Source organism: Panthera pardus, unplaced genomic scaffold, assembly GCF_024362965.1.
Source record: "Panthera pardus isolate Hobbes unplaced genomic scaffold, ASM2436296v1 HiC_scaffold_10, whole genome shotgun sequence".
In the NCBI taxonomy this organism is placed as follows: Eukaryota; Metazoa; Chordata; class Mammalia; order Carnivora; family Felidae; genus Panthera; species Panthera pardus.
In genome coordinates this window covers 3847653-3862513 of record NW_026526655.1, presented here as the reverse complement: position 1 = coordinate 3862513, position 14861 = coordinate 3847653, and the positions used below count along the sequence as shown (strand labels likewise).

The window sequence follows — 14861 nt, the reverse complement described above, 5'->3', positions numbered from 1 at the left end:
ATGGGTGGTAAGATTCATGCTAATAATTTATATTTTTAACTTTTATTTACTTCGAATTATGTTAAATAGCAAAAAGCACTCTGGAGAGGTGAGATACACTGCAGAGGAAAAAGCTTTACCTTGTATTACCCTAAATGGCACTTCCCTCCCCCCACCCCATTTTTTGAACAAGGCTCCTGCATTTTCAGTTTGCTCTGGGCCCACAAATTGTGCAAACAACCCTACGGCAGGACACCAACGCGAGCCTCTTCCGAGGTGGTCTCGCGAAGGGCACCAGGACGTGTAGGCCAATGAAAACCGCACACGAGCGCGTCCGCTGGCGAGGGACACTGAAGGACACCCGAGGCGGCGGCGGCGGTCTGGGGCCGGACCTCCGGGGCCAGACCTCCACGCCCGGTGAGCGGCCCGGCCACGCCGGGTCCTGGGCAGAAGCCCACACCGGACCGGTTTCAGCGCACGCGAGTCTGGGGGTGCAGGAGGGGCGAGAGCCCCGCAGCCGAGCACCCCCCGCACCCGGAGGGGCCGCCCGATCGGCCTTCCTGCCCGGAATCCCCAGGCGCGGCTGGCGCCTCGAAGGACGCATGCGCGTCAGGCCGCCCCGCGGGGACGCCGAGCGGTCCCCGAACCTGCGCGCACCCCTCCCTTCCCGGTCTGGCCGCGCGCTCGGGCAGCGGCTTCGCGCGAGGCCGGGCCGGTCCTCCAGAGCAGCGAGAGCGCCGGCCAGAGCGGCGGCGAGCCTGCCCCGCCGCAGCGGCGGCCGACGACGCGCCGGAACCGACGGCGCACCTGCGCCTGGGCGCTCGGCGGCGTCGGCGGCTCGGTACGTCATCGCGGGCGCGACGGCCCGAGGGACTGTCTGGGGTCTGCTTTCGGGAAGGTGCCGCGGCGGGACCTGCCGGGAAGATGCCAGTGGCGGTGATGGCGGACAGTGCCTTTAGTTTCAAAAAGTTGCTGGATCAGTGCGAGAACCAGGAGCTCGAGGTAGCCGGTCGCGTCGCGCTGGGAGAAGCCGCGGGGTGTTCCGCGGCCCCGGGGCGGTGCCGGTCTCCAGGGTAACGGGGCCCGCGGGGCTCGCGGCGGGCGTGGGAGCCGCGCTTGGGGAGCTCGGGACGCCGGGGCCTGCTCCGAAGGCTGCGTCTCCCCGAACGGGCCCCCGTCTCCCCGAACGCGCCCGGAGCTTGTGGTTGTGCGTCTTCAGCTAGTGAGCCCGTGAACCCTGTGCATCTTCGCTCCTGACATCCTTCAGGATGCTTCTTGTGTGAACGGGACCAGGCATCTTTCCTCCCCGGGTGGGGGGAGGCGAGGGAGTGTGGATTTCATTAAAGACATTTGTGCAAGCATACACAGACCAAAGAAGAAGTAACGTTTTATTAACTCAGAAAGCCCTTAGTCTCATAACGTTATCTCCTAAGTTGACTGTTCTGCCTTCGGTAGGATTGTTGGAAGTTCGGTCATGCAGATGTTAAAGTTCATTGAGCTCCCCCCCCCCCCCTCCCCGCCCCCCGGCACTGAAAAAGCATGTATCACATTAGAATAAAAAGTTAACTAACCAAAGGATACAACAGCCAGAAGCAGGAGCTCACTAGTAGACACTTAATATGTGTTTGCTGGATGCATTAAATTTGAAGGCAGAGAGGAATGTCTTTGTAGCTCACCTGTGATTTTTTTTTGTTATCATCACTCATCACGTAATCGTTCAACGTGTTTGATACAATGGGTGGTGGAATCCTAGTGCTTTAGGGTTCTCTTGGAATTGGAAACGTTTGTTTCTTTTAAGAGTAACACCATATAAGAATTTGAGAACTGGGAAAGGGATCCCGTTTCAAACACAGAGGCTCAGAAGGAGATAAATCACAGCTGATGGCAGATCTAAACCTAACACTGTGGTTTTTAGTGTTCCGTACCTTCTCTAAAGCTCTTTCTACGTCTGTAGTACTAAGTATCAAAAAATAGGCTTACTTTTTAGGTTACTGTTAATAAAATACTTTTTTTAAAAAAGTGTAAGTGTAAATAAGGTTTTCCATTTTTGGCCTTTTAGGCTCCTGGAGGAATTGCTACACCCCCAGTGTATGGTCAGCTCTTGGCTTTATATCTGCTCCATAATGACATGTAAGTACCTTCTACCTGAAGCTAAGAGCAGCCGCGTCCCCAGGATTTACAGAAATTATTCTTGCGTTGAAGAAGCATCATTAAAACATAATGCGCAAGGAGCTTTATCTTTAATTGTATTACTTAATACACTTATTTCATATAACGAATCATGATTTAAACAATGATTAGGCCAAGTTCTTTTAAAATATACTTGTTTTACAAGTACATATATTCTCAGCACCTGGGTGGCTCAGTCGATTGTGTGTCTGACTTCAGCTCAGGCCATGATCTCACGACTCATAGGTTCAAGCCCCGCATCGGGCTCGGTGCTGACAGCTCGGAGCCTGGAGCCTGCTTCCGATTCCGTGTCTCCCACTCTCTCTCTCTCTGCCCCACCCTGGCTCATGCTCTCTCGCTCTCTCTCTCTCTCTCTCAAAAAAAAAAGTTAAAAAAAAATACATATATTCTCTAAAAAACATTCTAATTTGTTATGAGAAACTACAGTGTCTGTAAATTCCTTTAATTCTGTTGTCCTTTTTCATCTTTAATAAAACTTTCTTAAGATCTCTGTTTACTTCATTTTGCACGTCACCCATAGACCAAGAGAAACCAAAAGGGAAGATTGAGAAAGCCAAGAGGTTTCTTGAAAGGTGTCCTTTTTTCCTTATTCTTAATTCATGTTTATCGAAGGAAAGTCGGAAAGCATAGCGTACAGAAGGAGTCCCTTCTGGTGCTACGAGCCGTTGATGATTTCTATTTAAGTGTTGTTTTAAATTCTATTAAAGCTGGTTCCGTATCTCTTAGAAAACTCACCTGAGATTTCTATGACCCATACACTGTGTAACTGTCGGTTTCGCTTTGTAATCCTGTCATCATACCTGTGTTGTGGTTCAGGTTTCCACACTCTTAAAAACCACCTCGAAGTGTTGGTGGCTCTGTGCCCACTGGTGAGAGGAGGGCTCGTGGGGAGCGCCGTGCACCGTGTTCGTTGTCAGGACGTTCCAGAGCCTTGAAAGTATAGATACTTGTTTATTTTTATGTGTGTATACCTTATCTACTTAAGTGTTCATGTGTTTGGTGCACGTTGCCTTAATTTGAGACCCAGATCGTTCATAAAAAATGCACCGAAAATGGCAGAATGTTACTTTGGTAAAAATATTTCATTTATTTTTTTGCCTGGAAAGCTGCTCTTCCTTCCCCTGGACAAATTTATATAAAAGTCGGTTTCATTCTATCTAATACGGAGTACTTTTAAGTCTATTTCTGTGTGTTTGCAGTGAGATCTAGAATATTGAACATTCATTGAGATCATTCTTTTTGTTCTTTCTTGGGGGGATGTAAATTAGGAATAATGCAAGATATCTTTGGAAAAGGATACCACCTGCTATAAAATCGGTAAGTATTCTTTAGTATATGCTACTATTTGAATGTGGTAACATTCGTTCAAATGGCAACCTTTTAAAGTTTTTAAGGTTTCTATTTTCTTTCCTGTGTGGTTCACAGGAGTAGTTACTAAACTGGTATTAAAGTTTAAGAACAGATCTACAAAGTCCTCTAATCAGAAATTTTAATTTCCCTTGGATGGTATAGAAACCTGTACTTAGCTTCTGATCACATTTATTGAGACACTTCTTATAAGTGTCACTTTGCCTGGCAAACAGCTGAGACATTTTAGATAAAGGTTTGGTTTGGATTTTTTTTTTCCCTTTTGTAACTGATTTATGCAGTTTCCCGTGATGGTATTTCTTTGAAATTGGTGTTGTTGACAAGAATATTCTAAAAATGATTTTCACAGCATTGAAATCTTTTGCTAGTTAGCATTTTAGATTTCTTAGTTTCGATGGGAGATTAGAGGAAGTCGCCTCTTAAAAGTTTCTTCCAAAGTGAAATGAAATACATTTTTAACTTCATGGGATTCACTGTTTCCAGCATAAATGTGAATTGAGTTTTTTAAACAGTCACAGAATATGACCAAGAACTCACCCGAATTCTTTTATTCATTATTGATATTCAGCAGAAATTCATTTTAGTGTTTCTACTCTCTTTTTCTTCTCCAGACATTCTATTAAGATTGGTACTTAAGTAATTAAGTAATTATAAATGACACTCATAGTTTCAGTGATGTTAGTGAGAATTCTGTCCTGGGAGAGGCTACAGTGTATGGCATCTTAGATTGGCAGTCTTTATTATTAGCCATTTTGTTATACTTATATCCAAAAAATACGTATATGTGTTTTACATGCACACGTATATGAAGATGCTCTATCATGTATATTATGTATGTGTATATATGAGGTAACCAATATGTTTTTGAAAATGATGTGTAAGAAAATTAATTACCAGACTTAGTTCTGAAGTATTTTTAGATTATTTCAGGTTTTAATTTTCTATTATAATAAAAATGTGTGTAAACCACACAGATAGATTTTACCTTACTGTCCACAGCATTTAAAATCCTTTTTGATGGTGATTGGGCTAAAGAAATCATGATCCTCTTAAAAGAAATGTTGAATTATGTTTTAAGATACAGTTGCTGGTAAATCTGCAGACTGCATATTCTCAAAGGCAGTAATATTTATTGCAGGCGAACTCTGAACTTGGGGGAATTTGGTCAGTAGGACAAAGAATCTGGCAGAGAGATTTCCCTGGGATCTATTCGACCATCAACGCACACCAGTGGTCTGAGACGGTCCAGCCGATCATGGAAGCGCTTAGAGGTAGTGTTTCTTTGTGCTTAAAAATTAAATTAGGCCTGTTCTCTAAGTGCTGTAATGTTGAAGTAAGTCAGTTTTTTTAAAAAAAATAGATCTAATTTAAAAAGAAAAAAAAAGTTACTTTCTGCTAGGTGAGTGGGGCAGCTTTCAAAATTCTTTTGGAAGGATTTGCTGTAACCACGTGTCTTCATTTAGTCTTGCTTGAAATTCTATCGGTGGCCAAGGGATTCACTCACTGTCTCTTTCATTTAATTCTAAATTGAAAGTGCTCTTGTCAGTAGGAAGATTTTTGCTACTAAAATGAAATCTTAGAAGACTCTACGAAGCCCAAGCTGTGGGGTGGTTAAGGTCTTAAACCCCAGGTGTTTGAAAGTGGAGACGATGCTTTGGAGGTTGTCGACCTCAGCCTTTGGTAGGGTTTGTCTTCAGCTTCTGGGTTTGTAATTCAGTTCAGTACATAGATGCTCAAATGGTTTTCCATTGCTTTGAAAGATTACAAGTCCGTGTGACATGGCACTGATCCTACGATGCAACTTGACCCTGCCTGTCTGTTCTCCCACCCCGGGCACCTGACCGTCTGTCCCAGTCTTGCTAGTTCACTCTTACAAATTCATACAGCGATCTCTTAATGCGGTTACCTGGTTTCTGTAGGTAACACCTGCCTCCGCTCCCTGCCTTCCTTCTCTGGAGGAGTCAGCGAGCAGGGGTTTTTGAATAACCAACTGCTCATCCCTCTGTCAAGGGATAGCACCTTCTCAGGGGAGCAGGAGGTGAAGGTTGCTTCTGAGACGGACCTGATTTCTCTTGGAAAGGCGAAGCCGCATCAGCGTAAAACAGAACAAGGTCAGGGATAGCACAGGAGGCGCTTCCTTTAAATATGAAGGAAGTGAGCAGGACCGCAGGCCCGCAGGTGGGAGGGAGGCGTGCGGTACGAGGTCGCCCGGGGACAGCAGGGGCAGGTTCGGATGCTCCCACAGGGAAACCGCCTCAGCTTCTTCGTGTGAGTCCAGAGGAGGCCTCGGTGTGGCGGTGGACTTTCTCGGAGGATCTGGCTCAGTCTTAGGGCCGCGGTGTGAGGGCCCAGGCCGCGTGCCGTGTCCCCACGGTCTGCGGCGGGTTCCTTGGCGGGACCAGGGCTCGGCTCTCCTGTCGCGTCAGGCAGAAGTCCCCCCTGTGCCTGCGGTGGGTGTACGGTGTTTCTTCCCGGTGCCGCCTCTGCCCCCGGCCCACTGCATTAAGTAGGCCTTGAAGGCGTCCGGCAGGCCCCTGCGAGGCTGTGTAGCAGAACGTGGGGTGGGGGGGGTTGGAGTCCGGAGCCCTAGTTCTGGAGTTCAGGTCTCGGTGCCATCACTCGAGTGACCCCTCAGTACCTCATTTTTCTCATTTGTAAAGCGGGATCGTAAATAGTACTTGCCTTGGGGGGTCGTAAGTGAATTAATATGTATAAGCACCTAAGTATACTTACCTAACACGGATAAGCAGTCTTGTGTTCACCCGCAATATTTTTGGACCTATCCTAAGAATTTTACAAATCCCCAGGTTCACGAACAGTACTGGATTTGCCTTCATAAAATGCAGCCTGGTGAAGGAAGTCTCTTCACAGATTTGAATTACTGCTAAATTTAATATTTTGCATTTTAATGTGTTACAAACTTTCTGTTTTCTGGATTGTTCTAGGAACAGTGACTTTCTCCAATCTCTCCCTTTTCTGTTCTGGGTTAGTCACAGTCTTAGAAGGTTGAAAAGCATTTAACTAAAGACAGGCTAGTGAAGGAGCTGGCCTTCTAGTTTCTTAATGGCAACCAGCGGCCGGTGAAGCACCCAGGGGCTCCCTGTGGGCCCTTCCTCCACGGGCCCCAGAGGGAGAGAGCGAGGGACCCACACTCCTGGAGCCGCAGGAAAGGGGCTGCCCCCGGGAGCTGTGGCTCCGCCAGAGCGAGGCCGGGAGGGCGCGGAGGACACGCATTCACCGGACCCGTGACCCATCCGCGAGCAGGCCGTGCGGGTCCCCTGGGCCGTGGTGTCCAGCCCCCCCCCCCCCCCCCAGAATGGAAGGGCAGAGGTGGATTAGAAAGTGCGGGACCGCTAGCCCAGCCTCTCTCCGTGTCCAGCGCTAGCTGTTGGCGGGTGGGGGTAGATAACGCACACTTGTAGGTGCCGCCCACACGACAGGATGAGCGCTCTGTCAGCGTCTCCCCAGGGCTTCCGCCCGTGCTGAATGGCCGCAGACATTAGGTGCTGGCTCCGTTTATATTCCACCTTCTCACGTGTGGTTCTAATGCCCGCCCAGGTCTTAAGGGTGGCACGGTGACGAGTGGAATGGCCCTGGGTGAAAGCAGCCCGAGGTGTGTGGCCTCTGACCGGCCCTGTGGGACCCCGCCTGGCTTTTCGCTTCCTCTGCCAGCCCGCGCCCTCTGTGCTGCCCTCCCCTTTGCCAGGCCTGCCTCAGTTTCTCTCCTCTCCGGCTCTCTCCCACACCATTCTTGTTCTCCTCCCCATCTTCCTCCGCTCAGTTCTAAGCATCTGACCCCGGGGCTTGAACTGAAGTTAATATTTTTAAAATATGGTCTGTCTGTTTACCAGGCGGGTATAATTTCTGGTGGACACTTGGATTTCCCTTTCTGTTGTTGCTTGTGGCAGCTCTCTTTTATGGAGTGCCTGTGGCCTTCAGTAGGGAAAGATCCCCCATCTCTGACGTGGGTTCAAGCCCGACGTGCGGTCAGGTGCAGAGCCGGCCGGTAGGAGGAAGGAAGGAGCGGGCCGAAGGTGCCGGCGGAGGAGCACGCACGGGCTCAGGGGAGCGGGGAGGATGTCAGGCTCAGTGAGAGGTGCAGGAGCGCGCTGGGTGTCGGCGGTTTTTAAGAGGTACGAGAGGACGGGGCCCAAGCCTGGGTCCCGGTGGCAGAGTCAACAGGCGTGTACTTAGCGCTCCCTTAGAGAGGGTGGGCACTCCGGGGGCGGGTGGAAAGAGAAGAACGGCAGCCCTCCTCCTGTAGGGAGCTAGGGCATAATTGAGGTGATGGGAGCGCGGACGGGTGGGGTGAGCAGTGCTGTGCATTTAGAGAAGAGCAGAGATGGCCGGGAACCCGAGCGCTGCAGGCAGAGTTTGTAAACAGACCTAGGAGTCCGAGCGGAAACCACGTGACAGCATGAACCCAAAGGCCGAGACGAGAGAGGTGTGAGGCTCGTCTGGGAGCCGGGGGGCGAAGTGGAAGGGGTGTCTGAGCAGCTTGGTGCAGTCGTCGGGCGATGTCCCAGGAACGGAGAGGATGTCGCTGTGTCGTGGGGCCGTGAGGAACGTACACCCCTGCCTGCTGAATGTGGACAGTAACACGCAGAGTATTTGTCCGCACGCTGGCCGCCAGGTGGGGGAGCCCTTGCGTCGCCGAGGCAGCCGTGGGTGGAAGCCAGGCTGGCCGGACCGCACCTCCTAACCTGCAACCAACCGTCCACTCTTCTCTGCCTCATTTCTGAGACATGGAATGTGGGAATTGAAGCCTGGGGAGGTCCCACCCGTCACCTCCAGGGGGGCGGCAGGAGGGGTGTCGCTGGAATTGTTGGCGCCCCCCTGTTAGGCTCAGCCATTCAGGACTGGACCCTAGGATCTGAGCCCAAATTAAGTCAAGAGTTTAGAGCGGACTTGAAAGTTAGGAAGTGTCAAAGGACAAAACTTCAACTGAGCAAACCTGCAGACCTAACTGGCATTTCTAAGCAGACCGTGTCGGGCCACATTCCATCTAGCAAGTAGAGGGGACTCGGAGGGCTCCGTACACAATGGTAGGAAGGAACTTGGGGCAGGGAAGGTGTTAGCAAAAGAAAAAGGATTGTTTCCATCAGGCCATCTTCCCTTAAGGGTAGAGCAGGGATGGAGAGGGTCCCTGTGGCAGATTAACTCTCCCTCGCCCATCAGAAAATCCCTGACTTACCGGTTAGGATTATTTCTAGCGGAGATTGAAGCCGAGTCAGGTATTAAGTCCCGGTTTGTTGGCGTGGCGTTTGGGGCCTGTGGTTTTCTTTTGAACAGAAGAGTGCTGTAGTTATACGGTTTGTCTGAAATTCCTAGGTGTGATCCTGTAACAGAGACCCTCCTAAGAAAGGACAGCTAATTACTGAAATAGATAATTTCTGCCCCATTCATTCCAGTCTTAAATTTTTAAGTGGGATTAAAAGAGGTTCAAAAAAATTGTATACCGAGTACATAAACATATTTAAATGAAGTTTTCTTGGAGTTTGGGTCTTCTATTTATTAACGTTTTCCTCCTGGGTCATTTTTATTGTCCTCTGAGAGAGATTTGCTGTCTAAGAGGAAGCACAAGAAGATGATTTGTTTATTCGGCAATACCTGAGCGCGTCTTACACGCCAGGCACGTGGATCTATAAGCATAGAAACCTTTGGGTTGATGTAGTCTTGCTGATAAAGTTGGACAAGGCAGTGATGTAACTTAATTACCAAAAAAGCCAGTTCTCTTGGTTCAATGTGTTGTGTCGCCCTCCACCCCCGCCGTAGATGCCACACGGAGAAGAGCCTTCGCCCTGGTCTCTCAAGCCTACACCTCCATCATCGCCGACGACTTTGCAGCCTTTGTGGGGCTCCCGGTGGAAGAGGCCGTGAAAGGTATGGGGCTTGCTGGTTACTTTCAGCAAAAGCGAAAGTGTAAGTTACTAGGGCAGGTGTGCTTTTGAGACGTAGGTGGTGTTTGTCCTCTGGGAAGGGGATCTGGAACCCGCAGGGTCCCACAGCCACAGCGGGGCCTTGGGCAGGAGGCGGCCTGCAGCCCCGCCCCCAGGAGCCCTGCAGTGGCTCGGCGCGAGTGTCCACGTGGCCATGAGGGGAGGTCGTGCGGTTGTGTGTGGACCCATTTTACGCGGCCGCTGTCACCACCTGATGAGTTAAAGAAACAACGTTTTAGTCCGCAGAGCTTTTTGGATTTCCGGGTGTGGATGAGAGATTTCGTGTTCCTGCTCACTTTCGAAGCACTTTTTGCCAGAGGTAGTTAGTGTCACCTGAGAACGAGAGCTCTGCGAAGGGGAACGTTGCCGTTGTTGGAAGTGGGCATTTGGCGGTGTCGGTGAGGTGCGCTGTCCTTGCACGTGGCCGTTCTAGCTCTTGCTGGGGGCCTCTTGGATGTTCCCGTGGCCACTTTTTACCCTGGTTCCCAGGGCTGGATCCCCGAATGTTTTCTGCTTTTAGTTCTAAGAGTTTCGATCAAAACCTGAGTTAACGGTGGGCCTGTGAACTGGCGGTGTGTCCTCCCAGGCTGATGCCCAGGAAGGGAAGCTCGCAGCCACTGTGCGCCGAGCGTGGGGGGGTGGGGGGAGGGGACGGGCAGGAACAGAGTTACTGGAAGACGCTGTCCGAGGGTGAGGAGGAAGGCGCCCGACACAGCCCCGCATCCGCTCAGATCACATCGGTTCTCTCGAGCGGTGGGAAACGTTCATGGGATGTAAGAAAGTAAAGTTGCTTAAGTATGCCGGGAGAGTAGCATTATGTTAGTAATTCTGAGCTTAAACTCTGTAATTTCTTTAAATTATCTCTTTTCCTCTGAAAGTCAGCATGTTGATATATGTATTTTTTTACGAAAATAATTTTAATTGCCCTCCCAACACACATTTGGAAACCCCTCCTCGCTGTCTCTCACCGGTACCTCCCCTCCCTTCCGGCCCCCAGACGTGCTTTTGCATTTTCATTCCCCAGGTCATCCCCAGACCGGCTCCTCCCCTCGGTGGATCGCTGTAGAGTGTTGTACCCGGCCCGTAGCATTGTTTTCCCGTGATTGACATTTTTGAGTCTCCGACCCAAACAGAAACTCCGTTGAGGCCACAGCTTGTTCCTAAATTTCCAAGGCCTGCCACAATTTGAGTCACATAGGAGGCAGCTTGATGAGAGCTGTTGTGGCAAATCATACTGTTACTTACTCACAAACGTTTGTTTCGACTTCTTGAAATTGATCCGTAGCTCATCACATAATAAAGAACATACGTACCCCAGAGCCCAGATCTTAAGTGACTGCCTGAGTGTGAGTCCGGGTACCCTCCTTCCAGCCCCCTGCTAACCGTCTGGGCTGGGACGCGTCGGTGGAATTCAGACGTCATTTTCCACGTCAGTTAAGGGCGGCCCTGGTCCCCCTGTGGAGAGTGATGTGGTGATTGCCTGCAGTGACCCCCGTGGAGCGGTGCCCTCTGGCCAGCACCGCGTGTGCGCTGTTGTTTCCGTCGTTGGCGACGTCTTTGTTATTATCGGTGCAGGGATGGCAGGCCGTCCTGTCTGTCCCCCTCAGGTCTGCGTTTAGTCACGCTGACTAGGTTCATGCGGGAACACACACTTTACGGAAGATGGGTCATCTGTTAAGGGTGTGTCGGTCTGACGGAGTAAAATGAGGTTGGATACAGGTTTGGAAATATTGGAAAAATAAGCTGACCGGAGAACGTTGGCCCTCCCACACTTTGCTAGCAGAAATACACATTACGGGGTAAAGTGCACTGGTCAGACCTTCCGTACGAGCAGCGTCACAGACAGAGGGTGGATCTTCGATGTGAAATTGCAGGGGTCTCGTGGTCATTTCTTCATCTGTGTGTTAAATGCGTGTTTCTAGGTATATTAGAACAAGGATGGCAAGCCGACTCCACCACAAGGATGGTTATGCCCAAAAAGCCAGGTAGGTGGGGCTCCGCATCCGTGGGTGCAGCTCGCGAAACTGCGCCGGGGTCTTCGGCACTGGGTTTGGGTAATGTGATGGAACGTTCTGGACCGACAAGGTGGAAGTGACCCGGGACCAGTACAGATACAGACTGACAGACACTTGTGGCAGAAAGGATCTTAAAGACACCTCGTTTTACCTGAATTTTTGAAAGTGTATTTCTTGTATAAAAGACTATTTTATATGGGCTTTTTATAATCCTTATTACAACTTAATTTTCACTACGTTAATCTCCCATCCTTTTATTTATGGGGCCATTTCTTTCTTTTTCTTTTAATTTTTTTTAAGGTTTATTTTTGAGGGGGAGACAGCACACAAGTGGGGGAGGGGCGGGGGGGGGGCGGGACACAGAATCGGAAGCAGGCTCCAGGCTCCAAGTCGTCAGCACAGAGCCCGACACGGGCCTCGAACTCGTGAACTATGAGATCATGACCTGAGCCGAAGTCGAATGCTTAACTGACCAAGCGACCCAGGATAGGCTACTTCAGTGTTTATCCTTAATATCAGAACTGTTGCTTTTTTAAAAAAATATTTAAAAATATTTAAGAAATATTTTCTCCTTGTACTGTAGACATGTAAACTCTTCTCCAATACAAGACTTTCAGTGGCTTCAGTGTTCACGAAATTAAGCTCTTTGGCTTTCTAAGGCTTAAGTTATTTGACCTGGCCTCGCGGTCCCCATCTGAGTTGCAGTCCCGCAGTCTTCTTCCGAAGTGAGCCGTGCTCATTCCTGCTCGGAGGTCTCTCTTGTGCTTAGCAGGACTGGCCTTTTCTCCCACGTCTTTCGAGCCGGCCTTCATGCCCACATCCATACAGCCTTCTACTTCAACCCAAAGTTCCTTCCACCTGCTCTGAATTCCTGTTGTTTAGACATTGTTGACCTGACCGTAAAGAATTACTCAAATTTGGGTGGGTTCTGCCCCGTGAAGGTGCAGGAAGTGGTGAGACATGGTCCCAGCGAGTCTAGATGCTGGAGAAACCGCCATAATAAAAAGACTTGGGTGATCGAATAGAGCATAATTGTTAACTCTGTTAGAGAAGTCTTAAATGGCCATAAGTGCCGTCGCATGCATTAAAAATGACGTGTTCTGTGTGAAAGTTCTTGCCGACAACTTGTGTAAATTCAGTTGTTACTTTTAGTTGCAGGGGCCCTGGATGTTTCCTTCAACCGGTTTATTCCCCTATCAGGTATGTATCTTTTATGCTCATTTAAAACGTGTTTCGTTGTTTCTTTTTGTCGTATGTATCTGTTTTTCTTAGCTCTAACCTTGTAAAGGAAGAGATTAAATTCTGCACTTGCTATTTATAATAACGTATCTGGTTACAAGCGAGACCAGGTGGGTTCTCCTGTGTGGCTGACGTTGAGGCCGTGGCACCTCCTGACCCGGCCACAGCGCCTCCTTGATGTCACGTAGGGAAGCCGTGGTAGGGCTCCTCCCGAGCGCTTACTCGGACGTCATCCCTAGGCTGGCGTGCGCTAACTTAAAAGCTGGCACTAAACTCCTTGACGATGGGGTTCTTTGTGGGGCTTTTTTTGTTCACTGACAGCCGAATATTCTAGAGCAGTGCCTGGCACACAGTGAGCCCTTGGTAATTATTCACCAGATTTCGTGTCACATGGGCGGGTGTCTTTCCAAGAAGAGCTGTGTTCTCTTAAGAGAGACGTGGCGGGGCACCTGGGTGGCTCAGTCAGTTGGGTGACCGACTTCGGCTCAGGTCATAATGTCACGGTTTGTGAGTTTGAGCCCCACGTCGGGCTCTGTGCTGACAGCTGGGAGCCTGGAGCCTGCTTCAGATTCTGTGTCTCCCCCTCTCTCTGCCCCTCCCCTGCTCACACTCTGTGTCTCTCTGTCTCTCAATAATAAACGTTAAAAAATTTTATAAAGAAAAAGAGAGATGTTGCATGTTAACATGGGAAGTTCAACAAAGCCACACGTGCCTTTACTCCCAGTTTAGCAGAACCACCCCTGAGACGTGAGACTTCTTGGCTTATTTTTCAAAAATGTCTGAAATCACTAACAAAGTTTCCATTGGAGCCGTGGGTGGTGGGGCCAAGGCACTGTTCCTCGGGTGTCTGACCGTCTGTCTCTCTCTCTTTCTCCTTCGCATGTGCAGAGCCCGCCCCAGTCCCGCCCATCCCCAACGAGCAGCAGTTAGCCAGACTGACCGACTACGTGGCTTTCCTCGAAAACTGATGCGTCCTTCTGAGTTCAAGATCCACCTCCAGAATCCTGTATACTGACAAATAGAGAAATGTAAAATTTTTATTTTCAACCTATTGGCTGGATTAGCACCTCGGCATTCCTTGCGGAGTATGTGATAAAATACATATATAAAGTATATATTATATATTTTGTCCTTAAACATTATGCTGAATAGTTGTTGAAACGATTCTTGTTTTGTAACATTTGACAATTTGGATGAAGCCCGTCAGTATTACGCAGTTTATATTTCCTGGTGACTCCTGAAACCCGGCCGCCCGGCTTCCCGTGGGACGGCGCCTATCAGCCGTTTGTCCCTGCGCGGCACGCGGCACAGGCCCGTCCGCAGCGAGGGTTGACACTTAACAGCGACGCGCGTGGGAGCTGAGGAGTGGCCGGGGGTCCTGAGCCCCCCCCCCCCGCCCCGTTAGAGGACGTGCTCCCCTTCTCCCAGCCCCGAGGACCACACCCCGAGTGCTGACGCGTGGCGGAGGAGGAAAGGCCGTGTCCTCAGCCAGCAGAGCGTGAGCTCCTGGGGGTGTCAGCACACCCGCTGCCCGCGCTGGAGGGCTCGCCGTGAAAACGCGACTTTCGGAGACCTTCAGGAGCGCGAGCCGTCGTAGTCCTTTCTTGGGAAGGGGAGCGTAGGGCGAGAGGCGTGGTCCTGGCAAAGACGTTCTCACGACGAGTGATCCGCTTTGCGCCGCCAGCACCCTGCAGCCACCGGATGCTTGCACCCGTCCTTCGCTTCGAGTTCCACCTTTTGGAGAAATACTGAACGAGTCTCTCAGTTTTTGTGCGATGGCCTCTGACTGTTTGGAGGTGTTTCGTGTGTCTTCAGGCTAACACCCCCCCCCCTTCATTTATTCTGCATTTGTTCAATAAATATTTAATTGAATTCAGCTGTGTCACCTGAGATCGTTTCTGGAAATTTCACCATCCTGGTCTTTCTGTGGATACGTTCTGGTTTGTCACTGGCTCTCGAGATAGGAATTTCTTCCTTAAATACAAATGACCCATATGGTAGTGAGCACGTGTTTTCACCCGCTTTAAACCCATTTTTCAGTTGCTGTTAACATTTATGGAAATACTTTTCAAATTAATGTTTGATTTAACTCAGATGTAGAAGTCATGTTAAAAACCGCCTTGTCTTACAG

The 14861-nt window shown here is 49.7% G+C and overlaps 1 protein-coding gene across 2 annotated transcripts; it reads left to right on the top strand.

Annotated features, from left to right (window-relative positions):
• Positions 1–793: 793 nt before the first annotated feature.
• On the top strand, positions 794–14602 carry COPS8 (COP9 signalosome subunit 8). Of its 2 annotated transcripts, XM_019445468.2 has the most exons (8): positions 803–981; positions 2039–2109; positions 3438–3486; positions 4676–4808; positions 9313–9420; positions 11399–11461; positions 12644–12691; positions 13619–14602. In XM_019445468.2, the coding sequence occupies exons 1-8, from the start codon at positions 904–906 to the stop codon at positions 13696–13698; spliced, it is 630 nt and encodes a 209-aa protein (XP_019301013.1). In that variant the 5' UTR covers positions 803–903; the 3' UTR covers positions 13699–14602. The 2 variants fall into 2 exon arrangements, with proteins under 2 accessions (XP_053759314.1, XP_019301013.1); XM_053903339.1 differs by lacking the exon at positions 11399–11461 and having other exon boundaries at positions 794–981.
• The last annotated feature ends 259 nt before the right edge of the window (positions 14603–14861 follow it).